We start from the raw sequence: 27,694 nt of genomic DNA, 5'->3' as shown, positions 1-27,694 counted from the left end.
GACAAAGCTGAACCCTGCTTCACTCTGCCATCAGGCTTCACACCACCAGAATCGCTGGTGATGGTAAACAGAGCAGGAAGAGCTGATCAAGGGCTTTGTTTGACGGGCCACTTGAGGTGGGAAGAGACTTTTCAAATCACTCAACTGGACCAGAAAGAACATGTAGCAGAGAGGGCAAGTACAGACACTCACAGCATGCCCTAACCCTAGCTGCATTTTCACCTCTGCCTGGCACAGCACAGCTCCACAGCAGATGCTGCGACACAACCAGGATGCACTAAGAGCTTACAGGCTGCTTTTCGGCAGATATTACCTCCGTATTTTACACCTCCATTAACAGACTTTATCTATCTCACTCAAAAGCAGGTATCCATCAGATTAGAAAAGTGGAGAGAAGAGCAACTTTCTGCTGAGAGTTCTGGACAAGTTCACCCCATAATCTACCCCACATCTTGCCAAAAGACAGCTACCAAGCCACAGCTTGATTGTTTTACATTTGTGCCTAAGGCATGCAGGAGGGTAAGGTCACTAATCAAGTGGTTTTTGCAGGAGATAAGGTAAGAAAGTGGTGATACACAGCAAATTACTTTGCGTTTGGATAGGTGAGGACTGAAACCAGTTTTCCACTGGAATCGTAACTAAACTGGACAAGGGCCCATTTCTGTATGAGCTACCACTTACAGGGCTCTCCAGCAGCACAAGCTCCCACAGCTGAGCTGCCTTGAAGTGACATGGTTGGAATTCAATATACAGTTGCATCAATGTCCCGGGAGCAGACAAGTATCAGCTTGTGATACTGTGGAGGACAGCATCCTCTTCAGAGTAGGAGGGGAAGGAAAAGGCCAAGAGTAACCACACCAATTCCTGTTTTGTTACCTGGAGATTTATTCATGCCCTTCCAACAAGGGGGACAAGCAAGATGAAGTCCCAAACTTCATTGCCAAACCCCACCTGCCCCTCAAGGCCCAAGAGGAGTTTCACCAGCAACAGAAGCATCGTTCAACTGATTGTATTATAGCCTGCCTGTCAGACGGAGCGAAAGCTCCGCAGGGTTGGCATCGGTAAAGGGCTGTGAGTCCCCGTGTGGTAATCCGGTAAAGGTACCTTAATATAAAAATATTATTATAAAGCTGCTGTTTTAATTGTTATTTTGATAGTATTATTGTTGTTGATGATTTATTGTGTGGGAGTAATAATGGGCCCTTGTTAATTGTGGTTTGAATGAGACGTAGCTCAGCTACAAAGCGAGTGTGGAGCTTTAATTCACGTTTCTGTTATCCCGCGAGGGGTGCATCCGGAGAGAAGTGAAGCAAAAGAACGGTGTGAGAGTTGAAAGTATCATATTATATTGTGGTAATTTAAAATATAATATTCCTTCCAATATCGTAGAAGGAAGGAAATGAGAGTCCCATACCAAGGACTTCTCCTTTAGGTTGTCTTTTGGCTCACTGGAAAGAGATGCATGAAGAGCTACGTAAGAAGCAACCTACTGAATATTATCATCATGTATGGCCAATGTATAAGCTAGAAAATGAGGAAGTATGGCCCTTGAATGGGACCCTAAACTATAACACTATTTTACAATTGATGTTATTTTGTAAAAGGGAAGGAAAACAGGACAAAGCTCTGTATGTGGATCTATTCTTTTATCTAATAGAAAAACCTGAGTGGCAGGAAGAATGTGGGTTGACTGATCAAGTAATGCCTCTTATGATAAAGGATAAAAAGGATCAGGAGCGCTGCTCTGCATGGACTAAGTTGAAAACTTGTCTTAGGCATTTAGTACTTAAAAAGGAGGGACAGGTAGATACAGGTCCTGAACTAGATGTTGCTCCTACCGCCCCGGCAGCTCCTGCTGACCTCATACACCCCCCTGTCCCAGTACCTCCTCCTGAACACAAACCTCAGCCTAGATCTGGGCAACTGACCCGGGACACTGGTGCAGAAGGGGTCCAGCCTCTCCAGGCAGTAGTGGAATAGAGGACAAAGAATCTGAAATAGAACCCTCTTCACCAGTGTCCAGGAAAACTCGATATCGTACTCATTTAATAACCCCCTTAAGACTGAGGGCTGGGAGGAAAAAAAGAAAAAAAAAAAAGAGAGGTTACATTTTTAGTAGGTGCTGGAGCAACGTTCTCAGTTTTGAATACACAAAAAGGAATGATAAGAGCAAAAACCAGCAAATATTATTGAAGCCACAGGGAAAGAGGATAACTGGCCATTCCTACAACCCCTGGATCTGAAATTTGAAAACAACCATGTAACACATGAATCTTTGTATGTTCCAGAACGTCCAATACCCTTAGTGGGAAGAAATCTGTTATCTAAATTAAATGCATAAATCAGTTTTGAAAATGGAGCACTGTTGTTAAAAGTACCTGAATCGAAGATAGGAGAAACTTTAATGATATAGAAAAACCAAAGGCATAGGAAATTCCCCCCGAAATGAATTATGCCGTAATCCCCATGGTATGAGAAACTGATAGCCCAGGAAAAGCTAAATTGGCACAACCTGTAAAAATCGAATTAGAGGAAGGTGCGAGACTGGTAAGGATTAAACAATATCCAATCAAACCTGGAACAAAGGAGGGAATTAAAATTTAATTGATAAATTTCTGGAGTCCAAAATTTTAGAGAAGTGGGAGTCAGAGTATAATACTCCTGTTTTACCAGTACGGAAGACTTGGGGCAACTATAGGTTAGTGCAAGATTTGCGAGCTGTAAACCAAACTGTCAAAGGCCTCCACCCAGTGGTGGCAAACCCATACACATTGCTGACTGCCCTTAAAGAGACATACCAGTGGTTTACAGTGCTTGATTTGAAAGATGCTTTCTTTTGCATACCTCTGGAACAGGAGAGTCGTAAATTGTTTGCCTTTGAATGGAAAAACCCACAGACAGGACACAAAGTACAGCTAACGTGGACACGACTACCCCGAGGTTTTAAAAACAGCCCAATGATCTTCGGTAGCCAGCTGGCAAAGGAACTGGAATCTGGACAATGGAGAAAATGGTAACTTCGCGACCAGAACACCTGCTCCTACAGTATGTGGACACATTCTGATAGCTACTGAAGAAAAGTCGGCTTGTATCCAGGTAACCGTTGAACTTTTGAATTTCCTGGGACTTAATGGGTATAAGGCGTCTAAGAAGAAAGCCCCGATTGAAAGCCAGGCAGTCATCTGCTTGGGGTTTGAGATTCCAAAGGGACAGAGAAAGCTGGGAACTGCTCGTAAGGAAGCAATTTGTGCCATTCCTGAACCTCAGACTATGCACGAGTTAAGAGCGTTTTGGGGAATGGGCAGCCGGTGTCGTCTCTGGATGATGAATTGTGGACTGACAGCCATTATTGGACACACATATTCCAGTCGTGAAGACCTAAAAGATGTCCCTTTTGGAAACCCTGAGTGGGAACTGTTCAGATGGCAACAGCTTTATACAGAACGGAACTGGATAGGCTGGATATGCGGTAACAACTGAAAATTCTGTCATAGAAGCAAAGGCATTACCTAACACGACATCAGCTCAGAAGGCAGAATTGATTGCCTTAACACGGACCTTGGAACTAAGTAAAGTAAAGAAAGTAAACACCTGAACAGACTCAAAATATGCTTTTGGAGTGGTCCATGTCCATAGGCATTAGGGAAAGAAAGAGGACTATTGTCCTCCCAGGGGCAAATATAAAGCATCAGAAGGAGATATTACAATTGTTACTGGCAGTTCAAAAACCGGCCCAAGTGGCAATCACGCACTGTAAAGCACATCAAACAGGAAATACAAAGAGAGCCGAAGGGAACAGACTGGCAGATCAAGTTGCCAGGAAGGTAGCCCAACAACAAGCATTACAGATGGCACTAATTCCCACCAGAACTGTAATGCTCCCTAAAGGATCTCCTAGATATTCAAAAGAAGATGAGAAATTAGCTCAATTATTAAATGCAAAGAAAAACTCAGAAGGATGGCGAACTGCCTCTGAAGGTCAGGTTATTGTGCCACCAGCTCTTGTTGTCTGCCATTGCTTGAGCATTTGACCCAGTCCCACACTTTTTGGACGGGGGGGATTTAGCCCCCGTTAGTCCGTGTGTCTGTGGACAGAGCTCTTTGTGCTCAGCTCCCCCCTGCTCAGGGACGTCCCTGCTGTACCACGGACCGACGTGTCTCATACATCTCCATCCTGACGTCCGTCTCGCTCAGCATCTCTCTCCCTTTGTGGCCCGCTGGCAAAGCATGTCAGCTCTGCATTGGGCTGGCTGGCCTGCGTGGAACAAGCACCTGCCACTGAGGAGCTGCAGCAGCTGAAATGGCACTCAACTGCTCTTAACTGGCAGGAGACAGGCTGCCCCATAATACTTCAGTGCCTTAAATGAGCTGTTCCCCAAACGGGGAGAGCTTCGATGTTCTTGTCCTCGAGCAAGATGCTGTGACCCTTTCAACCAAGAGTGGAGTTGGATGTGAGAAGATCCATTGTTCCATTTCTTGTTTCCAATGATCTTTACAGGCCTTGCTCGATGTGTAGCTGAGGAAACAAATCCAAGTCAGGTTTTTTGAGACCTGGGGGGAGTTCGGAGCATACGCCACCGTGTTCACAAAAGCTGTAGCTGAAGCACCATTCAAGTGAGTAAGCAGACGAGGTTTGGTCATGTCTTCTTTGGAGAGGCTGCACTTTCACAGGGACTGCGGGGGAACAGCAGGTACGGGGCTGCACTTCAGGGCAACACGGTGTGACGATTTTGAAAGACCAGGCGACACAGAGCAGCTGCTCATTCAGCACAGGGTTGGTTCTTGGAAACGGAGGTCCTGCCCGGGGAGGGGTGGGGACAGATGCTGGTTTCACATTGGAGTCTCACTTGACATCGAGCAAAGCTCTTGTTGTCAGTCTGATTTGAGGAGTGGGAAGGGAATGCAAGTAGAGCTGGGCTTTTACAGCACCAGCTTTTCTTCCGTGTGTAACCAAGAGAGGCATATTACTGAGCAGGAACTGCTTAGCTGCTGCCATGGATAAGGAAGAACAGCAGCAGGTTGCACAGCAGTGGCTAAGCAAGCCCCCTTGTGCTGTCCCACACGATCGTAGCATTCCTGTCACAGCAGCTGCTGTATGTCACATCTCGGCCGTGAGAAGAGGTGAGATGTCATTAACAGTGACACGTAGAAGTGTTTCATTACTGTTGACAGTCAGAAAGTGAATTCTTGTTTACCACTTTGTATGTGTGTTGGCTTGTGTCAGGATTGCTCCCAAGTACAGGATCGTTTCTTTTTCAGTAGGAAATTTGATGTAAAGAAAATCGGGCCCAGTTTTTAGCATTTACTTTGATGCCAGCGGTGTCTGTAACAGCACAGAGTGAGAGGTGGCTCTCCTTCTCTGGCCGTGTGACAACAGGTGCAGGGATAGGATTTTCTTTGCAGCCTCATTGCCTCATTTTCTTTCCCATCCTTTGTTCTCCCCAGGCGAGAGCAAGAGAAGACGGGGCTCCCTTTCAGCTTAGAGAAGGAGTGGTGCAGAGGGGTGAAGGCGGCTCCTTCTCAAAAGGGTCTCTTGGAAGCTTGGAAGAGACAGATACAACAATTTAACCGGGTCAGCCTCAAGACGGCTGAGGCTATTGTGTCCGTCTACCCTTCTCCTCAGCTTCTGTACCGGGTGAGGATGCCTCAGGAATACTGAGGACTGTGTGCAGGCAGCCAGCTAACGTAAGGAGGGGAAGAAATCATTTCATTGGTATTAAATTGGACACAACAGTTCTGTGCGAGCTGTTTAGTAAGGCAGTGAGGGAACTGGTGCCACGGCACCCATTGCTTTGGCCTTACAGAGCAGGCTACTGAGGGAGCAGTAGTGGTTCTGCGTCAGCCTGTGAGCTCCCAAATGAGATCTGGGGAGAGACGGGGTGAAAAAGGAGCGTCCGTTGTCAAAGGGTGGAGCGTTGACAGGCGCAGAGCTTGGATTATTTTTTTGAGCAACGGATGCAACTGGATGACACTGCTGTTCCTTTGTGTTGCTTTTAGGCCTATAGCAGATGCTCTTTGGAGCAGGAGAAGGAAAACATGCTGGCGAATATCCCCGTGTGCCGCGGCGACGGTGTGACAGCCACCTCCCGGTGGATCGGCCCAGAGCTCTCCCGCCAAATCTATCTGCAGATGACTGCCCCCAGTCCTGGCCTCTCTTTGTATTTCACTGGCTAGCCCCAGGCAATGAGGATTTTATTGTTTGCCTGGTTCAAGTACTCAGTTTTCTGCCTAGCACAAGGACTTAGAGAACAAACAGTCATCGATCCTAGTTTAAAGACTTAAAACAGATTTAGAATTGATTGTAGCAGAAGGTTGGATGAAGTTGCTGAACGCGTGGAGTTTACACAAGAAAGACGGTCAACATCTTCCAGAAGAGCACGAGTTGGACATGGTTGAGAGTCGACAGTTCCTTTTATTTATTTTATCCAAAATAAATTATTTTGAATAATAACGATCTTTGCTTCTTAATATGCCATCTTGAATGTAGACAGGTACGTCATCTGTCGAAAGGAATACTTTCTACTGCAAGTAGTTATCTTCCCTCTCCACTGTGAAAACTCCTAATGCTAAAGCAACGCGGTGCTGCCCCCCAGCACCTGCCCTAGTGAGGTGGAAGAGCTTTGCCTCACCAAATAGACTCAGTGTTCCACTGTGGCAGATGGGAAGGAGTAAGACTAATTTTCAGATATCAATTTAGACTGCCCTGGTTCAGTCTCCAGACAGCTTGATTGATAGAGGGTCTTGAAATCTGATTATATGCATGGAATGATGAGATCTGAACAGTTTGCAGAAAAAAAGCTTTCTTTTCATTAGATTGGGGAACATGTTGTTAAGAGAGTGTCAGACAGTGAGGGAAAAAGAAAGAGGGTCGATTTGTGGATGGAAGGGCTGAAAAAAGGAATACCTAGAGAAGTAATGGACAGAAAACCCACTAGAATCTTAAAAATATTCCTATCCAATTGGATTAAAGAGAAGCCCAACATCCCCTCTGCACCCTCTTTCCCGATTCGCGCCTGTAAGACCGAGGAGAGAAAAAATGAGCAGCAGGCAAACGATCTCCTCCTCCCCCTGTCAGTGAGCTGGGGGGAGGAGGGTGGCAATATTGAAGGAGGCTCACTGAAAATGAAAAGGGCGGTTTGGTGATTACTTGTGCAATTGGGCAAAATGCTCCCTCACCAGTCCCTGCAGAGAGGGTGCTAAAGCTGCCCGGCGAGACAGCAAGTTTGATCCCAGACTCCCTTTCTGCCTGCGAGATAATACCACCAGCAAAAATCCTACTGTACGAGTGCACCAATGGGCGTGGCAGCATCGACATGAAACCCTCACACTGTTTAAAACATTTTGGTCTAGTACTAATCAAAGTAAGTGGGGATGTAACTGTGTGTGGAGAAATGAATCGGGGGTGTGGAAATGTAAATATTGTGATCGATATGGAGACGAAACCATTTTAGGAGGAGCACTAGGACCGGGAAACACATTGTATTCTGAGCAACCCATAGACTCTGCAATGTGGGAAGGCCCCTTCGCCAATGGGACCTGGGCTTTGCAAGGGCATGACCGGATATGCGGACGGCAGCCTATCGAAGATTGCCACCAAACTGGTCTGGTATATGCTATGTGGGATCCTTTAGGCCCCTATTCTTCCTGTTAGCCTCTGATGAGGGAAACCAGCTAGGAATTAGGGTGTACGATGAGTTGAGACGTGAGAACAGGAGTATTGATACCAGTCTGACCCGAAACAGTGGTCAAAAGTGGAGAAAGGATGAGCGGCCCACTGAGAGAATCAGACGACATTATGGCTCAGCTAGTTGGAACCCCAATGAACTGATAGGGGGAGCCAGAGAACCGATCTATAATCTTAACCGCATAACCCGCTTACAGGCAATATTAGAAATCCTAACCAATCGGAGAGCTGATGCTTTGGACTCGTTAGCTGACCAATGTACCCACATGAGAAATGCCATTTTTCACCTTTGCATGGTTTTGCATTCTCTGTTAGCCGAGGAAGGAGGAGTGTGGAAGGATATCTTCGAAATAAGGGACATGTGAACAATCCAGCCTTTCCAGAGAATCCGAGCTGGGACGTACCAGAACTGCTGAAAGTATAAACAACTTCCAGTGCAGGGGGCATGAACATCTTACAGGTGCAGGAGAAGAGACAGCCGCCATTCATGACGCCGTTGTAATTTTTTGAAGAAGATGGGTGTGAACATTTGTGACCGTGACTTGAACATGACTCGCAAAGTGGCCAATCAGGTTGGACTATGGGCCGTTAGTTGCGATGAAGCCAATCAGTATTTATTGGGTGTGGTCGAGGGTTATAAATGGCACTGGAAACACGGAAATAAAGGTTCACTTGTTAGATCACATTGATCGTGTCAGTGTCCTCACGCAGCTCCCGCACAGGGGGGTGTGTGTGTGGCAAGGTTTTGGTAGGGAGGGGACAGGGGAACCCCGGCGTCACCCCTGGGGTCACCCTAAACCCCCCCTTCCCCCTCCCCCCCCTAAAAAAAAGAAAAAACAAAACGAACCTCACGTAGGAAAAAAAAATATTGAAGTGCAATAAGGAATCCCTGCTTAATAACACTTGAGTTTTCTCAGATTCAGTTGACATCCCAGAGGCGACAATCTCTGTCCGACTGCAGGAGCCGCTGAGGACAGGGACTCCCTAGGCGCGCCCCGGGACCTTTCCTCGGAGGGACTCCCTGACTCATCTGGCTCGCTGCAGGGGTGGACAAGGACCATCTACGGAAACAGGTATTCCTTCTGGTCTGCTTCTGTAATTTGCTCAGTGCTCGCACTGTGTGCTGATCAGCATTGATGTCGACGTGTATTTTCACCACTCGCACTGATATTTAACTACCTGAATTGGAACTCGTCTGACATAGGTATGATATTGGATCTTAGTCTCCTCAATGCTATAGTTGCTATTGTAGTAATCAGAGTTGCAAGTGTCCTCTTGGGTCTTTTGTGTGAATGGTGTAAAGGAGCTCCTCGTGTGATAGTGTAAAAACTGGTTATCAGTGTTTGAATGCGTGAGTGAGTGAGACGCAGTGTTCTTGTTATCGTTATATGGATGATATTTTCTTAGCCGTACCTTGTTTGCCGCTTTTAGATGAAATAGAAAAGGACACGCGGGACAGTCGCTTCAGGGAAACGGCAAGAAGAGCGCGAGACGGTGCACAAAGACACAAAATCCTTCTGACAGCCCATGGAATACCCCAGTGTTCGTAATCAAAAACAAATCAGGAAAATGGCGACTGCTACATGACCTACAACAAATTAATGCTGTCATAGCTACAATGGGAGCTCTACAACCGGGCCTACCCTCACCTGTCATGATCCCTGTGAATTGGGGAAATATTGTAGTGGATTTAAAACTTTTTTTTTTTTTTTTACTATCCCACTAGCCACCCAAGACAACGAAAATTTTGCATTTTCTGTGCCTTCTTGAAATCCTGTGGAACCTTCAAAAAGGTATCAATGGAAGGTTTTACCAAAGGCACGAAAAATTCACCAACAATTTGTCAATGGTTTGTAGCACAAACTTTGTCATCTGTGTGGGAAAAATTCCCAACTAGTTATTGTTACAATTACATGGATGACATCCTGTTAGCATCAAACAGCAAGGAGCAGTTGAGAGAAATGGAGAATTGGACCAGAAACTCGTTACAACAATATGGGTTAGTTCTTGCCCCTGAAAAAGACAAAAGATAGAACCCTGGAAATATTTGGGAACGACAATTACAAGTAAACAGGTTGTGCCACAGCCTGTGAAACTCAACCTTAAGGTTAAAACACTTAATGATGTACAGAAACTGATGGGATCTTTGAATTGGATCAGGCCCTATCTTGGGCTGACAAATTCGCAGTTGCAACCATTATTGGAATTATTAAAAATTCTACTGATCCAGCAGAACCCAGAATATTAGATGAGGAAGCACTAGGTGGAATTCATAAGGTGGAACAATCTAGACATGAGAAATTTGTCTCTCGAATAGACTTGGCTCGATTGGTACAATTCTTTGTACTAATTGACACAACTGTACCATTTGGTGCTTTGGTGCAGTGGAATCCTGAGTGGGATGACCCGTTACATATTTTAGAATGGATGTTTTTATCATTCCGGCCACAAAAAACTTCTCCTGGATTGTTTGAACTCACTGCTGATGTGATCATAAAAGCCAGAAAGCCATGTCTAGAACTAACAGGGCGTGATCCAGCTACTATTGTTTTCCCTGTTCCAAACTGGTATTTTGAATGGTGTCTGGCAAATATTTATGAGCTACAAGCGGCCATGGCGAGTTTTCAAGGGCAAATATCGTACCATCTACCATCGCACCCGCTACTGAAATTTGCTCGAGAAATACCATTTGGTCAGAAAAACTTCAGCCAGCCAGAACCTGTAAAAGGCCCCACTGTCTTTACAGATGGTTCAGGAAAATCAGGTAAAGCAGCAGCAGTATGGTATGAAAACAACAACTGGAACAACACAGTAGTATATCAAAAAGGTCCTCCACAAGTAGTAGAGCTGCGTGCCATGGCTGTTGGTTTTCTATTTTTACTTCTCCTGTAAATATTGTCACTGACTCAGCATATGTAGCCAATGGGGTTAATCCATTGGATAAAGTGGTCTTGACTATGTCAGACAATCAAATCTTATTTGAGGTGCTTTGGAACTCTGGAAGAGCGTTCAACAATGAAAAGAACCTTCTTTTGTTATGCATGTTCGTACTCATACCACTTGACCCGGATTTTGTACAGAAGGTAATTCAAGAGTGATGCTCTTGTTTCTGCTATGGCTCTAACTACTGTTCCTAACACGAAGCAACAAGCTCTATTATCACATCAATTTTTTCATCAAGGTTTTCGAGCTTTATGACGGCAGTTTGGTTTGTCCCATACTGAGGCTCCTTCTGTTGTAGCTGCCTGCCCTGATTGCCAGGGAACTCACACCCCGGTGTGTTTTGGTAGTAATCCCAGAGCTATGCAGTCCTTGCAGATTTGGCAAGCTGATGTTACTCATATTCATGAGTTTGGCCGACAGAAGTACGTTCATGTTTCTATTGATACTTCTTCTCGCGCTTTGGTAGCAACAGCACATAACGGAGAAACCGGAAAAGATGTGATTCGACATTTACAGAGGGCTCTTTCTATGCTTGGGGTGCCACGCCAAATTAAAAGGGACAATGGCCCAGCATATGCTTCACGGAAAGCTCAAACATTGTTTAGTTTATGGAGTGTTACTCATGTTACAGGCATTCCCCATTCCCCAACAGGACAAGCCGTCGTTGAGCGTGCACATGGCACGTTGAAGCGGCAGCTTCAAAAAACAAAAAGGGGGAATGATTGGGGAACCGCCTCAGGCATGTTTAGATAAAGCATTTTATGTTCTTAACTTCCTTCATTATGGGGACAGTTCTCTACATCCTCTTTGTCTACATTTTTCTTCTCCTTTTTCAAAACAGGGTTTGCAAAAGGGTGTCAAAGTGCAGATTAAAGATTTAGTTACTGGCCAGTGGAGTGGACCGTGTGAGCTGATCACCTGGGGCAGGGGTTATGCTTGCGTCTCTACAGATGCCGGCCCTCGCTGGGTTCCTGCTGGGTGTGTTCGGCCTGTGCTGGAACCTGCATCAGGGTGAAGAATGGGTAGTTCCACAACCCAAGCAGAACGTCCGGGTAACTTTAGCAAACGTCATGTATCAAGAAACTTTGTGCCTTTCTACTGCGAACCCTGAAAATCCATTCTCCACTTGTTTGCTTGGGTTGCCATTAGACATCTGACCATTCAGAACTTATTTTCAAGAGCATACAGCAGCTAGAAGAAGAGATGAAGCGTTTGACAGAGGATGATGGCTTAGATTGACTGAAAAGGAGGTTTAAATGGTGGGGGCTGTCTGGGTAGTTAATATCTCTGATTGAAACGGTGAGGGCAGTCATCTTGGTAATTGTGACCGTGCTTTGGATGTTGCCTTGTCTTGTCAGTCTTCTGCAAAGGGCCCTGCAGAAGACTGTTCTTGCCACATTTCTTGCACAAAAACAAAAAAGGGGAATTGTCGGGGATAGCCTGACTGAGGAAGATGCAATTGGCCTCGACAGCATCCCAGTATACCCGTGAGAAGATGAAAGAAGTGGATGAAGAATGTTGTAAACAGGGTTGAGGGGGTGATAAGAGACTGAGCAAGAAGAGACTAAACAAGTGAATACCACAGAGCAGAAATTTGGCAAGAGAATGAAGTGGGAAATAGAGTAGGAGATCCAGCCAGTCAGTGTGTGAATAGAGGTGAATGGAGAGAGGTACTGAGCGAATCATTTTAGCAGCCTTAGTGCATGAACGGGTGGACAGATAAGAAAGGTTATAAAAGGGTATGTTTTTTCTGCTGCGCCATCTCGACCATCTTGGCTTTTGTAACATAATAAAGGCTGCCTTTTTTTACCTATATTTTTGTTGGTGTCGGTCCCTACCGCGACAATACACAAACTCACGTGCGCGCACACACACACACACACACTACACGGCTGTGCCGTGCTTTGGTTACGCACACAGACCCCGCCGTGCATGTTGGTGACCAGCTCTGCTGAGGACTACTCACAGGGACCCTTCCTCACGCGGAGAGGCCTGCTGTCTCTTGTCTGCCACTGGGGGCAGTTCGCAGCCGGATCCCCTTCGTGTCCTTCTCCAGCCACTTTTCCTTTTGCCCATCTCTTCAGCTTCAGCCTGAGCTGGATGCAGCTGACGGCATCCCCAGGGCAGGAACAGACAACCGAGCCCCTGGCACGGCCTCTGGCAGAGGGAAAGAACCCTGACTGTCACAGCCAGCCCAGGCCGGAGCCCCTCCTGCTGCAGCAGCTCCTGTAGACCCCGCTCCTTGCCCGCACTGCTGCTGAAGGCCTCTGGGTTAACAGAGCCCTAGGCCTGCCCGAGGCCCCGCTCGACACTGCCAGGACAGGCTGTGGGGCAGCCTGGGGCTGCGGGACAGGCCTCAGGGGAGGGGCTGGGGACGGGGCAGCTGCAGGGGGTGAAAATGGCTGAGGCGGCTCAGGGGGGCTCTGGGAGTCAGGGTGCCCAGTGCCTCTGATGGGGGGTCTGTCTCCTTCTGCTTCCCCTGCCCAGCTCTCGGGTCACCCTGGGGCTGCCCCAGCCAGCCCGGCTCCGGCTTGGAGCTCCCACCCACCACCCCCGGGCAGCCAGCAGGCAGGAGATACCCCGTCGCCCGCCCAAGGGCCTGGCTCACCTCAGGGGCAGCCCCATTCCTCACCTCAGCTGGGCCACGGCTGGAGCAGAGCCTGCACCTCCCGGCACCAACAGGGCTGCCCGGCAGCCCCTGCCCCAGGACTACAGCTCCCAGCATGCCCCGGGGCTCCTTCCTGCTGCCTGCCCCTGCAGGGACACTTCCCCCGGCCCCGCCCCGCCCCCGCGGGCCCCATGGCCCCTCCCCGGGGCACAGGCCAGAGCAGGGCGGGAAACAGCCCCCAGAGCCTGAGGGCCAGCGGGAGGGGGGAGTGTGGGGCAGGGCGGCAGAGAGGGACCCAGCAGCGATGGCCTCTGGGGTGGGGGAGCAGGGGGAGCACATGGGGCCCGGGCAGGCAGAGAGGAGGCTAAAGAAGATGGGGACGAGGAGCCAGAGTGAGGAAGAGGAAGAGAAGCAGCACAAGAGGCTGCAGGGCAGAAAGGGAACAGCTGGAAACCAGGGAGCCAGAGCCTGAGAGAAAGGGAGAAAGACCCAAAATACCGGCTGTGGGCACTGCTGACATTGCTTGAGCACTGCCCAGGAACTGCACGGCCAGGAGCCTCAAAATAAGGGCGGCCTGTGAAAGCCCTGCCCCGGGCCCGGTCCTGCACCCCGATGCTGGTGGTGAATGTCGCACGGCAGGGTGGCCAGGGCCGGGGGGAGAAAACCCGTTGTGGGGTGGAATTGCCCAGCTGCTTTTTGTTTGCTGGTTGCTTTCGTGTTTTTTAAAAAATAGCATTTCAGCTCTGAATACAACCAGCAAGTAGAAAGGAACCAGGCGTACCAGGCTGGGCACATTTAAAGCCCAAATCTGTTCAACAGCCGCGCAAGCCACGACTGCCTCCCCCTGCAAACGCTCCACCGCCCGCCTGCAGGGAGAGGCAGCCGCCCTTTTTCTTGAGCCTTCTGCAGGTTCGGCACCACCCAGTACACTCATGCAAGGACGGACTCTGCCTACCAACCAATATGGTTTCAAGCAAAAGCCGTTTATTGAACGTTCGGCTGTGTCTTCTGTTCTGTTTTATTTCCGTACACGTGATCGCGCATTCTGCCAAAAGGACATGTACGCCTTGTCTTGTAGTTGACACTTCCTCAGGACTGGCTTATCTTGCAGCTGCAGCTCTTCTTGCTCCTGTCTGCTCTCTCACGGGTAGACTAGAATCATCTCAAGGTCCAAGTCATCCTGTCCAAAGACCTCAGTCCAGCTGAGATCCCCCACAATGGACAAAGAGTCAGATACGGTGCCTAACAGGTTACAGGCATGGCCACGCAAACACAAGTCCTTTGTTAAAGTTGGCTTGTTCCTGAAAACGCGTGTTCAGGGAAAGTTGAGAATCAGACGCTTTGGTGTTCTGAAATCAGCCTCAACCGTATAAATACATGCCCAGGCGAGCTGGGAAAGTTAGATCCAGACAGGCTGAAGTCCCAGGAAATTGTCACATCTTTTCCCAGGACTCTTACCTTCACAGGTTGGTGCTTTATTGTTGTGGTGGGTTGACCCTGGCCAAAATGCCAAGTGCCCACCCAAGCCGCTCTATCACTCCCCCTCCTTAACTGGACAGGAGAGAGGAGAGAAAAAAAATAACAACTGGCTTGTGGGGTTGAGATAAGGACAGGGAGATCACTCAGCATTTACCGTCACGGGAAAACAGACTCAACTGAAAGGAAATGTGATTTATTACCAATTAACTCAGAGAGGAGTAATGAGAAATAAAACCAAATCTTAATACACCTTCCCTGCACCCCTCCCTTCTTTCCCGGGCTTAACGTGGATCCCAATTTTCCTCCCTCCTCCCCCCCAGCGGCACAGGGGGAAAACAGGGAATGGGGTTCCTTCATGAACTGCTCCAGCGTGGGTCTCCTCCATGGGGTGCAGACCTTCAGGAACAGACTGCTCCAGCATGAGCCCCTCTCACGGGGTCACCAGCAGCAAACCTGCTCCAGCGTGGCCTTCTCTCTCCCCACGGGCCACAGGTCCTGCCTGGAGCCTGCTCCGGTGCAGGCTTTCCACGGATTCGCAGCTTCCTTCAGGGATCCACCTACTCCAGCGTGGGGGCCCTCCACGGGGTGTAGGCAGTCAGCTGCTCCACCGCCCATGGGCTGCAGGGGGACAGCCTGCCTCACCGTGGTCTTCACCACAGGCCGCAGGGGGATCGCTGCTCCGGCGCCTGAAGCATCTCCTGCCCCTCCTTCTTCACTGACCTTGGTGTCTGCAGGATGTTTCTCTCCCATATTCTCATTCCCCTCACTCGCTGCAATTACTGCTGCGCAACAACTTTTTCACTCTCTTAAAAACGTTATCACAGAGGCGAAAAACGCTGTCGCTGATGGGCTCGGCCTTGGCCAGCGGCGGGTCCGTCTTAAAGCCGGCTGGCATTGGCTATATCTGACATAGGGGAGACTTCTAGCGGCTTCATACAGAAGCCACCCCTGTAACCCCCCCGCTACCAAAACCTTGCCACGCAGACCCGTTACACTTGTATTTCTCATTCAGGCCAGGGCGATGATCGGCAAAGGAAAACACTAAGAGCAATGAGAGAAAGAGATGCGCTTCAGAAGCTGAGACACTGTAGAGATGAGACGTAGCCGGGGCTAGCAAATTCAAGGCAATTCTTAGATCACTTAACCAGAATCATACCCGACCAGGGGAAAGTCGATGAGGCAATAATGGGAGCAGCACAAACCATTGGGCATTGGTGGAATTACAGGAACCATCAAAGCAGAATTTGGCTTAAGCTGTTTGAACACCCATCTATGTTGAGCCTGTACCCACTTGCTCTAGCCCCCAACAAACCCTCACTGGCCAGGGAGCACAATTGGGAAAAAGGAGAGCAGACCCGTGGGTAGAAGCGCAACAGATTGAAATAAAACCCTACCAATAGCAACAGAGACGTACTCAGCCAAATGAATATCCAGTGGTCACAATCGACCAGAGAGCAGTCCTCGGGAGAAACCGGAGGAGCAGCAGGAGAAGGAACCGCAGGAGGAACCTCAGCAGGAGCCTGTCCTCAGCCAACCTACCCCCTTGAACATGACCATGACATTATGGCATGGGCTACAGCCGTATCTAACTCAGGTCAGCTGCCCCGGCTGACTGGAGCCTGCCTAGCGTGGCTGGCCTGTGATTTTATCCCAGACACACCAGGACAACAGAGCACTGCCAGGGCAAGCGATTACACAGGGCACAGCGCAGTCTGCAGTCAAATTCACAGTTTTGTCTCCTATCAGTTTCTTTTAGAACTATTTTATTTTAAACTATTAAACAGTTTATTTTATTCAGAAAGAGAGTTCTTGCAACTCTCCTCCTCGACAAGCTTTGCTGACAGCTAGGCAGTAAACAACGCCACAGATCGAGTCGATGATGGCCTCGGGTCAGCAGCAGAGGTCAGTCAGCAGAGGTGCCCTCACCCCAGGAGGCTTCGGTGGGCTGAAGCACGTCCTGATGCACCAGCTGGCTGTCACCCTAAAGAGAATTCACTGTTAGCTGAATGAAACTACTGCAGCTGGAATTGTTATGCACCCCATTCCTAACACCAGCCCCTCCTTCTGCTGCGAGGCTTGCTCTCGCACCAGCTTTGCAGGTCCTAAGGCCTAAGGAACCCAGTGGGTCGTGGGCAAGCACTGGCCACTGCCACCTTACAGGGACACGGGGAGAGACCACCGCATGCCTCCCCGGGACATGAGCATGCACCAGGCACTTCAAGGGAGCACGGGCACCCTGCCAGGCTGTGGGGCCCTCTTCCTGGGACCAGGGCACCCATGGGGCACCTCACAGCTACGGATGCCTCTTCTCTCCTGCCTCTCATCCAACCACGCACGGACAGCGGCTCTGGCTTGCACCGCTGCCTTTCCTGTGGCCACTCTGTCGGACGCCTGCTCTGGCTGCAGTTGCAAGGGAAGATCGAGCACGCCCTCCTCTCTTACATTTCTGGTTTACCTTCTTCTGAGACTGTTGGTGCTGGAGCTTTTTCAGGCGGCGGTAACGCCTCAGGTATCTGACCAGCAAGGGGGTGTTTGCCCTCAGACAGCAGTCTATGTCGCCAGGGTCAAAGACGCCCTTCCCGCAGCAGGCTGTCTCCTCAGAAGGTGAAACTGGCTGTCCGCTTTCCTGGAAATGACAGGAGCAGGGGCACAATGAAGCTTTGGGGACCAAGAATTGCGCTGCTGGGCTTGGCTTCCTCTGAAAGAACCGCAGCCTTGCAGGACTGCTTCGTAGGGCTGAGGAAACCTGCAGCAAGCCCCGTGTCGTGCTGGGGGCTCCTGCAGGGTTTCAGCCCTGAGGCTTGGCATGTCCTTGGAGAAGAGGTGGAGGACCTCTCGGGGCCTGCTGAGGCTTTCTTACACGCACTGCGTTTTGTTTTTCCATTGCAAGCCTTCTTGATCAAGGCTGCTGGTGTTCCCTGCTCCTCACAAGCCCAGTCCCTTCCTGTGGGACTGATCTCCACGGCTCACCTGGCTCTGGGGTCCGGTCACTTTTCTCCACAGGCCAAGCAAGGTCCAAATCATGCAGAGCAGCTGCACGGCTTGCCAGGTGTTGAAAAAGATCCTGCTGGTTTCTGCGTGGGCAAGGCAGTCCCAGAGCTGGCCCCAAAGGTAAGGCAGGGTGGAAGCTGACTGCACCAACGAGGGCGGCTGCTTCAGGCCTTCAGGACTCCCACCCATCCCGAACCTGACCCAGTGCTGGGGGCTCCGAAGGCCCATGCTGCTGGGCCATTCGGCCGTCCAGCTCTCTGCTTCACTGGGCACTTGCTGCAGGTCTTCCTTAAGCACACTCGTCCTGACCCTGACCCAGCCTGGCAGGAAGGGAAGGCCAACGCCACCCAGGAGCAGGAAAACCACGGCGAGAGCCCTGGTCGGGCAGGGAACCAGGCCAGCCATGATCCTGCTCTCTCCCTCAGAAAAGAGCAGCCACGTAGGAGCTGGCTGAGCAGAGTGCGGGCAGCGACCCCCTGAACCGAGTGGCTGCCCCACACGTCTGATTTTGCAAGGGTTGCCGAGGTGTCAACCCCAGGCCGGTGTCACGCCTAGCGCTGTGACATCACCGAGCCTTTGCCTGCCCGCCCAGCAGGCTTTCCCCGCCCACCCAGAACACTGAGGCCCAGCTGGGGAGGCCCGAGGTAGGGTGGATTTTGAAGCCTGCTGCTCCCACCGGTGTGCCCACCAGTGGACACCGAGCACAGCAGGGGTGCGGGACTGAGCCCCTCGTCTTTTGGGCTGTGCCCGGAACGAGTCAGCCGGAAGGAACTACACACAGCGCTCCATCCGAGCTGCGTTCAGCGCTGTGCCCCAGCTGGGCAGCCGTGACATGGCTCTGCTCACAATTCCCTTGGGGGCACGTGGCAGTCCACGTTAAGAGGAAAGCCAAAACTCCATTCTTGGTTTGATAGCATCTCAACCATTCCGATTTAGGAGCGCGATTAGTCTAGAACGCTTCCAGCAGGGACATGACTGATGGGGTCCTGGGCATGCACCGCCCCCTGCCACCTCACTGCCACAGGGGCACGCCAGACATCAACCCACTACCGCTGGAAATAAAAACGACCTATTCCCAATTTTTAACACCATGGACAAAGAGTCAGATACGGTGCCTAACAGGTTACAGGCATGGCCACTCAAACACAAGTCCTTTGTTAAAGTCGGCTTGTTCCTGAAAACGCGTGTTCAGGGAAAGATGAGAATCAGACGCTTTGGTGTTCTGAAATCAGTCTCAACCATATAAATGTTGCCCAGGCAAGCAGGGAAAGTTAGACTCAGACAGGCTGAAGTCCCAGGAAATTGTCACATCTTTTCCCAGGACTCTTACCTTCACAGGTTGGTGCTTTCTTGTATTTCTCATTCAGGCCAGGGCGATGGTCAGAAAAGGAAAATACTAAGAGCAATGAGAGAAAGAGATGCGCTTCAGAAGCTGAGACACTGAAGAGATGAGACGTAGCTGGGGCTAGCAAATTGAAGGCAATTCTTAGATCACTTAACCAGAATAAGCCCCGACCAGGGGAAAGTCGATGAGGCAATAATGGGAGCAACACAAACCATTGAGCATTGGTGGAAACACAGGAACGATCAAAGCAGATTTTGGCTTAAGCTGTTTGAACACACATTTATGTTGACCTGTACCCGCTTACTCTACCCCCCAACAATCCCTCACTGGCCAGGGAGCAGAATCAGCATACAGTCATGAGTTCCAGGAAAGTTCTGAATGGCACAATTAGCTCTGAGAACTGTAATGAAGAGGCGTGAGTTAAACTGTACTTAAACTACTCTGTGAGACTCCTCCTCTGGTGGGATGACCCTGGCCCAAATGCCAGGTGTCCACCAAAGCCACTCTTATCACTCCCCGCCCTGTCAATGGACAGGAGAGAGGAGAGAGAGGAGAGAAAAAAAAATAACAACAGGCTTGTGGGGTTGAGATAAGGACAGGGAGATCACTCAGCATTTACCGTCACGCGCAAAACAGACTCAACTGAAAGGAAATGTGATTTATTACCAATTAACTCAGAGAGGAGTAATGAGAAATAAAACCAAATCTTAAAACACCTTCCCCACACCCCTCCCTTCTTTCCCGCGCTTAACTTAGATCCCGATTTTCCTCCCTCCTCCGCCCCAGCCGCACAGGGGGTAAACAGGGAATGGGAGTTGGGGTCAGTTCATCACCCTGTTGTTTTCTGCTGCCTCTTCCTCCTCCGGGGGAGGACTCCTCACACGTTTCCCCTGCTCCAATGTGGGGTCCCCCTCACGGGAGAAAGCCCTCCGTGACTTCTCCAACGTGAGTCTTCCCACGAGTTTGGTTCTCCGTGAACTGCTCCAGCGTGGGTTTCTTCCATTGGGTGCAGACCTTCAGGAACCAACTGCTCCAGCGTGAGCTCCCCTCACGGGGTCACCAGCAGCAAACCTGCTCCAGCGTGGCCTTCTCTCTCCCCACGGGCCACAGGTCCTGCCAGGAGCCTGCTCCGGTGCAGGCTTCCCACGGAGTCACAGCTTCCTTCAGGGATCCACCTACTCCAGCGTGAGGGCCCTCCACGGGGTGTAGGCAGTCATCTGCTCCACCGCCCACGGGCTGCAGGGGGACAGCCTGCCTCACCGTGGTCTTCACCACAGGCCGCAGGGGGATCGCTGCTCCGGCACCTGGAGCATATCCTGCCCCTCCTTCTTCACTGACCTGGGTGTCTGCAGGATGTTTCTGTCCCATATTCTCACTCCTCTCCCTCGCTGCAATTACTGCTGCGCAATCACTTTTTCACTCTCTTAAACACATTATCACAGAGGCGAAAAACACTGTCGCTGATGGGCTCGGCCTTGGCCAGCGGCGGGTCCGTCTTAAAGCCGGCTGGCGTTGGCTATATCTGACATAGGGGAGACTTCTAGCAGCTTCATACAGAAGCCACCCCTGTAACCCCCCCGCTACCAAAACCTTGCCATGCAGACCCGTTCCAGCTTGGTATCCACAGCTGCGTTTTCAGTCTCCAAAGCCTCAGTGTCAGGCTCCAAAGCCTCATTTCTAACTTTGGAGGTTAACACTTTCGAGGTGCAAGGACTCATTTGCAGGGCCCTCAGCGTCATTTTGAAGCCCCAAAGTCTCCTTTGGAAGCTCCAAAGCCTCCTATCTAGAGCCCAAAGCACACAATGGTGACCACAGCCTCATTCTTACTTTCCAGTTTGGGTTTGTTAATCTGAAGCCACATTTCAGGCTCGAAAGCCTCATTTCTAGGGCCCAAGGGGAGTGTTTGGCTTTGCAATCTGTCACTTTCAGGCTCCAAAGCCTCCCTTTTAGATTCCAGACAGGCATTTGAGGGTCCAAGCTGCATCGTGAGCGTGCTAATCCTCCCTGGGAGGGTCCAAAGCCCTCTTTCAGGGCTCAAAGCCTGAGTTTGCGGTCCCAAACCCTCCGTTTTAAGGTCCATCATGTCAGGTTTAAAGGAGGGTTTGGGCCCTGAAAAGGAGAGTGTGGGCACTGAAATTGGGATTTGCACGCTAAAAAAAGAGGGTTTGGGATCTAAAATGAGGGTTTGGACCCTGAAGTGTGGATTTGGACCCTAAAAAGAAGGTTTGGTTTCTAAAAAATAGGTTTTGGGCACTGAAATGGGGATTTGGACCCTAAAAAAAGTAGGGTTTGGGCACTGAAAAGGGGATTTGGACCCTAAAAAGGAGCGTTTGGACCCTAGAAAGAAGGGTTTGGAGCAGGACTTGGGGATTTGGACCTAAGAAAAGGACTACTTGGCCCCTAAAAAGGAGGGTTTGGGCCCTGAACTGAGGATTTGCACCCTAAAAAGGAGGCTTTGGGCCCTAAAAAGGATGGTTTGGGCCACAAAAGAGCAGATTTGGGCCCTGAATTAGGCATTTGGACAGTTACATGTCATTCCAATCAGGGCTGTACTGTTTTACTATAAACTTGAGATTTTGAGTAACGCCTACTGGGTCACTGCGATATTTTCAGGCAGCATCTTTCCATTGCTTCAGATCGTTACAAGAGAATGGTATTTTGACTCTTCCTGTTTCTCCATCCGGTCCAACTGCGTCCCAGAGAGGAGCTTGGAAAACTTTCGGTTGTCTGCCTTCCCCGGGTTCGGGAAGGTATCGGGCTATCTGGTGGGGAGGAGGGAGGATGTGGAGGGGTACGGACCCTTTCTAAGTCCTCATCTCGCCCTTGTGGCTGCTGAGGGGGCCTAAAGAGTTCACTCAGATCTTGTTCTGACCCGGGGTTAGTTTGACTTTTCTCTGTACACCTTTGGCCAATGCGACAAGCCAAGCAGCATCTTTTTAGTTTCTTTTTGTTCTTCTTTTTGTTTTCTGTTTGAATGCGAGGATCTTGGGGTCTCGTGGGGGTACTAATCCGCAGTCCCTTTGCCACTCAGGATTGTCCTGGAGAACAAAGAACATATCAGCATATGTTACTTCATCCCATTTCCCTTCTCTCCTCAGAAACAACAGTAACTGTAAGAGCGTGTTGTAGTCTAACGTGCCGCCTTCCTTAGGCCCTTTTGCCCCATCTTCCAGCTTATAAAGCGGCCACCATTGATTGCAATACTTGATTAACTTTCTCTTATTTTCTGTGCCCCCTTGTCCTGCTCTATCTTTCCAATGCGTCAGAACACATCCTAAAGGGGATTTTTCATAAGGTTTACTCTTTCCTCCCCCCATCTTTTGGTTTTCAAACCTGAACCCTTCCTTATCTTTTTCCTTCTCCGCACAACTCTACTTTCCACGTACCAACTTTACTACTTATCAATATCCACGTATTACACGGACGTATCAAGGATGGGCACGGCACTCCTTATTCAAGGCAATAATTACATGGCAATTCTTGTTGTTTGGTTCTGGGGTTTCTAAATTAATCTGGCGAACGCCACCCCAGAAGCTCAGAGCTGTTTCCCCCCTCCAGCTTCGTGTCCAGCCTCAATCGTGTGGCTGTGGTGCTGCTTGTTTTTTTCAAAACACAGCCAATTAAGTTTTTTGGTTTCTTTTTTTTTGCAACAACTATCTGTTTAGGTACTGCCAAATTTAAACAGTCAATTTTTTTAAAAAAAAAAACAAACCAACCCAAAATCTGGCTTACCACTACTCCGAGGTGAGCTCAGAAATGAGTTCTCCTAAAGCCTGTGTGCAGCGAGGCAGGAACATCCCTGGCTCACCACGAACCCCTTCAATGCCAGCCTGGCTGGGATTGCATTTTTGGGGTGCAGCAGCTCCGCAGGCTGATGGGAGCTCACCTGTCCCGCTGCCAGCACGGGTCTGCTCTGCGGTTCCCCTCAGGGAACGGGGATGCTCAGCACCCAGCACTGTGGCACCCTGTGCTTCACCCTGCTACACCGAGGAGGGGGCCAGGGGGCTGCTCCCCAGTGAGGTCCCTCCCGGCTCCCCCCACAACCGGGCTGGAGCTGCTCTTTCCCCACAGCCCCGGTGAGAAGGTCATGGCCAGGGCAGGTCCCTGCACCCCACGCCCAGGACACCAGGAGGCAGGAGTTGGGTGGTCCCAGCTGCAGCTCCTAATTTCAGTGACCTGTTTCACAGGAGGCACCTGACTCTCCCTTGAGCCTGATGTCAGGCTGAGACCAGACACAACTCGTGACATGCGGCTTCAGCACCATTGAGACAGAGACCTGGGCTAGAGGGGGCAGCGCAGAGCGGGCTGTAAACCCCCACAGACCTGGGGCAAGCACAGCTCCGCAGGACATCTCTGCTCCCCTGGCCAGGCCTCCATGAACCCCTCCATCCCCACCCAAGGAAGAGCTCTCCCTCCCCGGGGCAGGGGGCCCCTGCACCCCAGGGGCCAGGAATGGGTCCCTGCGTCCCCTACCTGTACCTGTGCTGCTGTGTTTGCTCCCGCTCAAGGACAGTGTGGGGGCGCCCGGCATGGCAGGGGGGCAACGGCCGCATGTACGGGAGGGCCACGACACGCCTGGGGAGGGCAGGAGCCGCAGGTGGGTGACAGGGGACAAATGACCCACCCCAGCTCGGGGCAATGCCCCAAAACCCACAGGCTTGTACCCCCCAGCATTCCCCCTGCCTGCTGCCCCCCGAGGAGGTGTCCCCATCCCCCTGCTGATGGGCAGTGCTGCAGAAGGGCTGGGCAGGGTCAGACCCCCCCAGGCAGCCACCCCCCCATGCCTGGCACAGCAGGGCACCGCCAGCACCCATCTCCTCCTCATCCCACCCATGCAGCCCCCCGCAGTGCACCCGTGCTTGGTGCTACTCACTGGCCAGGCACCAGCATGCTGAGGGACCCGTCGCAGGACAAGCAGCAGAAATGAGCCCTGGGGGAGGAGAAAAGGGCAGGGTGAGCTCCTGGGGGGGACACAGACTGGCCCACAAGCAGGCAGGTGGCTTGCAGGCAGCAGCAAGGTGCTGGTCACTTCGCTGTAGCGAGTTACAGCGTTTGCTGGGGGGAACCGTGGGGTTTTGAGCTTCGTTTATCCCCCACCATCCCAGTAAGGTCCCAGCCTGCTAGCTGGTTACAAAATAAAGGGGGTACGATGGGGGAGAGTGTGGGAGCTGAGTGAGGACACTGACACGATCAACGTGATCTAACAAGTGAACCTTTATTTCCGTGTTTCCAGTGCCATTTATAACCCTCGACCACACCCAATAAATACTGATTGGCTTCATCGCAACTAACGGCCCATAGTCCAACCTGATTGGCCACTTTGCGAGTCATGTTCAAGTCACGGTCACAAATGTTCACACCCATCTTCTTCAAGAAATTACAACGGCGTCATGAATGGCGGCTGTCTCTTCTCCTGCACCTCTAAGATGTTCATGCCCCCTGCACCGGAAGCTGTTTGTACTTTCAGCAGTTCCGGTACGTCCCAGCTCGGATTCTCTGGAAAGGCTGGATTGTTCACATGTCCCTTACTTGGTAAATACCCTTCCACAGGAGAGTGGTTGTTTTGGGCTCCCACCTAGGAGAAACCTCCACCTCGTATTAGGCACCGGAGAATCCGCAGAGGGGAGCGCCCAAAAACCATCACTGTCATGGGAAGTACTCCCAAGGACACCCGCAGCATCCCAGTTCCATGGGAACTGGGGGTGCTGGGAAAGACAAAATGGGGGGTATCCCGTACCTCTTGCTGGGGTGGGGTGCTCCCAGCCTGGGAGCAACTGCCAGGCCTGAGGGATGCAGGAATCCCACGGTTTTTTAGGACGAGCTTCGTCACAACTGCCCCAAGGACTGGGACACGCTCGCCTTGGCCCCTCTGGCACCTCCAAGACCTGGCAAGGGCCTGTGGCTGCTCAGGGCGGGCAAGGAAGCGAGATGAAGGGCGCAGGCGCCCAGGCCTGCCATCCGAACCAGCCCTCACCTCGCTTTCATTGCTTCGTCAGCGCTAATTACCCCCCTGCGCCTTGCCAGGAGGGCAGGTCACAACCCCGCTCCGCAGCGCTGCGCATCGCACCGCTGCCCGGGGAGGACAAGCCGCTGTTCCCTGCCCTTACTCCAGGAAGCCTTTGCACCCACACCCCGGTTTCGATTCAGGAGGGCTCCGTCTTGCAGGTGCCCCCTCCTAGGCAGGAACCTGCTACTGGTGGGAGGAGAAGGCACAGCTGCTTCGCCAGCATCCCCACGGTTCGCTGGCTACACTGGGCCGATACTGGGCTACCACGCAGGCACTGGCTGCGATAACCAGAGGGAACGGGGCGAGTGCTGTCCTCAAAGCCGTCCCCGTCCCCATCGCACTCCCTTCTTAATCCCAGCCGCACCGTCGGCCTCCGGCAGTTTCAGCTTCTTCTTGAGCTGCTCCAGGATCCCCTTCCAGTGCTCCTCCAGCTGCTGCCGGAAAGGCCCCAGCTCCAGGCGGTCCAGCTGCGGACGGACGCACCCCCTCAGCTGGCTGCCCCGGGCTGGGACATCATGGTCCCCAGGGAAAAGCCAGGAGGGGGGGATCCTCAGAGGGATGCTGCCTTGGGCTGCCAAGCCCCCAAAGTGCCAACTTCACACAGCTGGGACGAGCCACCCCTCACCTTCGAGTCCATCTCCTCACTCAGCTGCCTCTGGGCCTGCTGCCAACCCTGCTCCTGGCACGTCATCCGGCTCAGCATCTCCTGGCTCATCTCATTCAGCCGCTCCACGCTTGCATCAAACTGGGTGCGACTGACTTTGCTGGCCAGGGCGGATTTGTCTGCTTTCTAGCAACAGGGCAAGGCGGGAGAGGGGTAAGGAAAGGCTGGAGGTACGAAGGGCAGGGCCAGCTCGTGTCGGGAGGAGACGGAGAAGCGGCTACGTGGCCCGCTCACCCCATCACCGCTGTGAGGCTGCTCCCACCAGCTGAAGAGACCTGGAGGGAGACGGAGGGACCTGACAAGGGACCTGCATCTGGTCTGGAAATCCTCCCTCCCCCTGGCCAGTTCTGCCACCGAGCCCCCAGGGGACAAGGGGTGTTTGTCACCCTGCCTGGGACCCCCTTGGCTGGTGCCGGAGCCCCTCGGGGCCATACCATATCAATTCCCAGCAGCAGGTCCTCCTTGCCCACTTTCTCCTTCTTCAGCCTCTCCAGGGACTGGAATAGAGCCTTCCAACACAGAAAGCATCCCATGGCACCACAGCAGGGTCGGAGCCTCCCAGGCAGCTGAGCACTCCCTGCTCTGCCACCCACCGCCCAAAAAACCTCCAGGAAAGGTACTTTGAACCTCCACAGGGCTGCGAGCAGGTTGGCAGGGGGACAACTCCCTTGTGGTCCCCAGCCTGGGGTCTGCCCGGAGGAAGCTCTGACCCTATGGGGGTTTCAGCCACCTGCCTCGACATCTGTCTGCTTCTGGTGATGGTCATCCAGGAGGTTCCCTGTGACAGACCTGAGCTTCTCGTAGTCCCCTTTCACCTTCACGAGGGCGGCCTCGATGTGCTGCAGCAGCGACTCATCCTGCTTCAGGGAGGAAAACGACAAGGCAGTGCCATGCAAGGAGGGGCTGGCTGCCCAGTGGGACAGACCCAGGCTACTGGGCCAGTGGCCCCAGGCTCTCAGTGCCAGCAGGACATTTGCATCAAGGTTTAAATTTCCTTCCATGCTGCTGACTCATACAAGCCAACGTGGGGGGCAGCGAGGGGCTTCCCCCCATTACAGGGAAGGACGACAAGCCAGGGGAGGTCCTGACAACCCCCTCCCGAGCCCCCCATGCTGGCATCTCCCTACCTGGCTCCTCCCCGGCACCTGCCTCACCACCTTGCCCACCGGCTGCCGCGACATGAAGGAGTCCACCACCTCCTGGAGCTTCTCGTAGCTCTGGAGGAGCTGCCCCACCTGCGTGCTGATGTCCGTGCTGCAGGTGGGGCACGCTGCCTGCTCCTGCCCCGCACTCTCCACCATCACCCTCAGCTTGTCCAGCTGCAGAAAGGGAAGAAGGAATCGGCTCTGAGATGGGACGGATGCAGCCAACCAGCCTTGGTGACGCTGAGGCTCGATGGCCCCATCCAGCCAGGGGATGTGACCAGGACCTTTGCCAGGACCACCCCACTGAGCCGGCGGGTGGTGGGAGCGCTCCCCCTGGACCTCACCTGCTCCTGCAGCTGGTCAGCTGTCTTGGTCACCAGCTGCTCCAGCGTGGCCTTGGACATCTCCTGCTGCTCTCCCATATCCTTCAGCTCCTGCTTTATCTCCTGCAGCATGGACCTGGCCAATGAGGCAGGGACACAGGCAGGCTTAGCCTCCACGAGGCTGCTTGGGGGGCTCCCATCCCCCCCAAACTGGGATGGGGGGTTCTCCCTTGCAGCCCCATGGGGTAGGAAACCCTCTCCCATTCTTTTACCCCAGTTGCTGGATGATCTGGCCAATGCCATCCGCTTGCTGGTCGGCTCCAACTACCCCCAGCTTCCCAAGGGCATCCTCCAGCTGCCTGATCTGGGAACCACAGAAGTGGCAGAGTTAGGGCATGGCTCCCTCCTGTCGTCCCAGCATGGGAGCCCTTCACCTGCCCCATCCCTGACCAAAGCCCCCCTGTCATCCCTGCAGCCCCCTCAGGGTCTGCCACTGGCTCACCTT

General features: G+C 51.9%; 1 protein-coding gene and 1 pseudogene across 1 annotated transcript; both read left to right on the top strand.

The window, feature by feature from the left end:
• The window catches only part of LOC147412843 (structure-specific endonuclease subunit EME1-like), a 150,612-nt pseudogene that overhangs the window by 30,348 nt on the left and 92,570 nt on the right, over nt 1-27,694 (top strand).
• On the top strand, nt 510-6,174 carry LOC147412845 (structure-specific endonuclease subunit EME1-like). The gene is given in 4 exon segments (XM_086480937.1): nt 510-557; nt 4,499-4,614; nt 5,446-5,635; nt 5,998-6,174. Coding segments are annotated over 4 exon segments (531 nt in total).

Source organism: Leptosomus discolor, unplaced genomic scaffold, assembly GCF_034619465.1.
Source record: "Leptosomus discolor isolate bLepDis1 unplaced genomic scaffold, bLepDis1.hap2 HAP2_SCAFFOLD_29, whole genome shotgun sequence".
NCBI classification, from domain to species: domain Eukaryota; kingdom Metazoa; phylum Chordata; class Aves; order Leptosomiformes; family Leptosomidae; genus Leptosomus; species Leptosomus discolor.
Note: the sequence above shows the minus strand (reverse complement) of the source record. Positions and strands in the feature narration are given on the sequence as shown.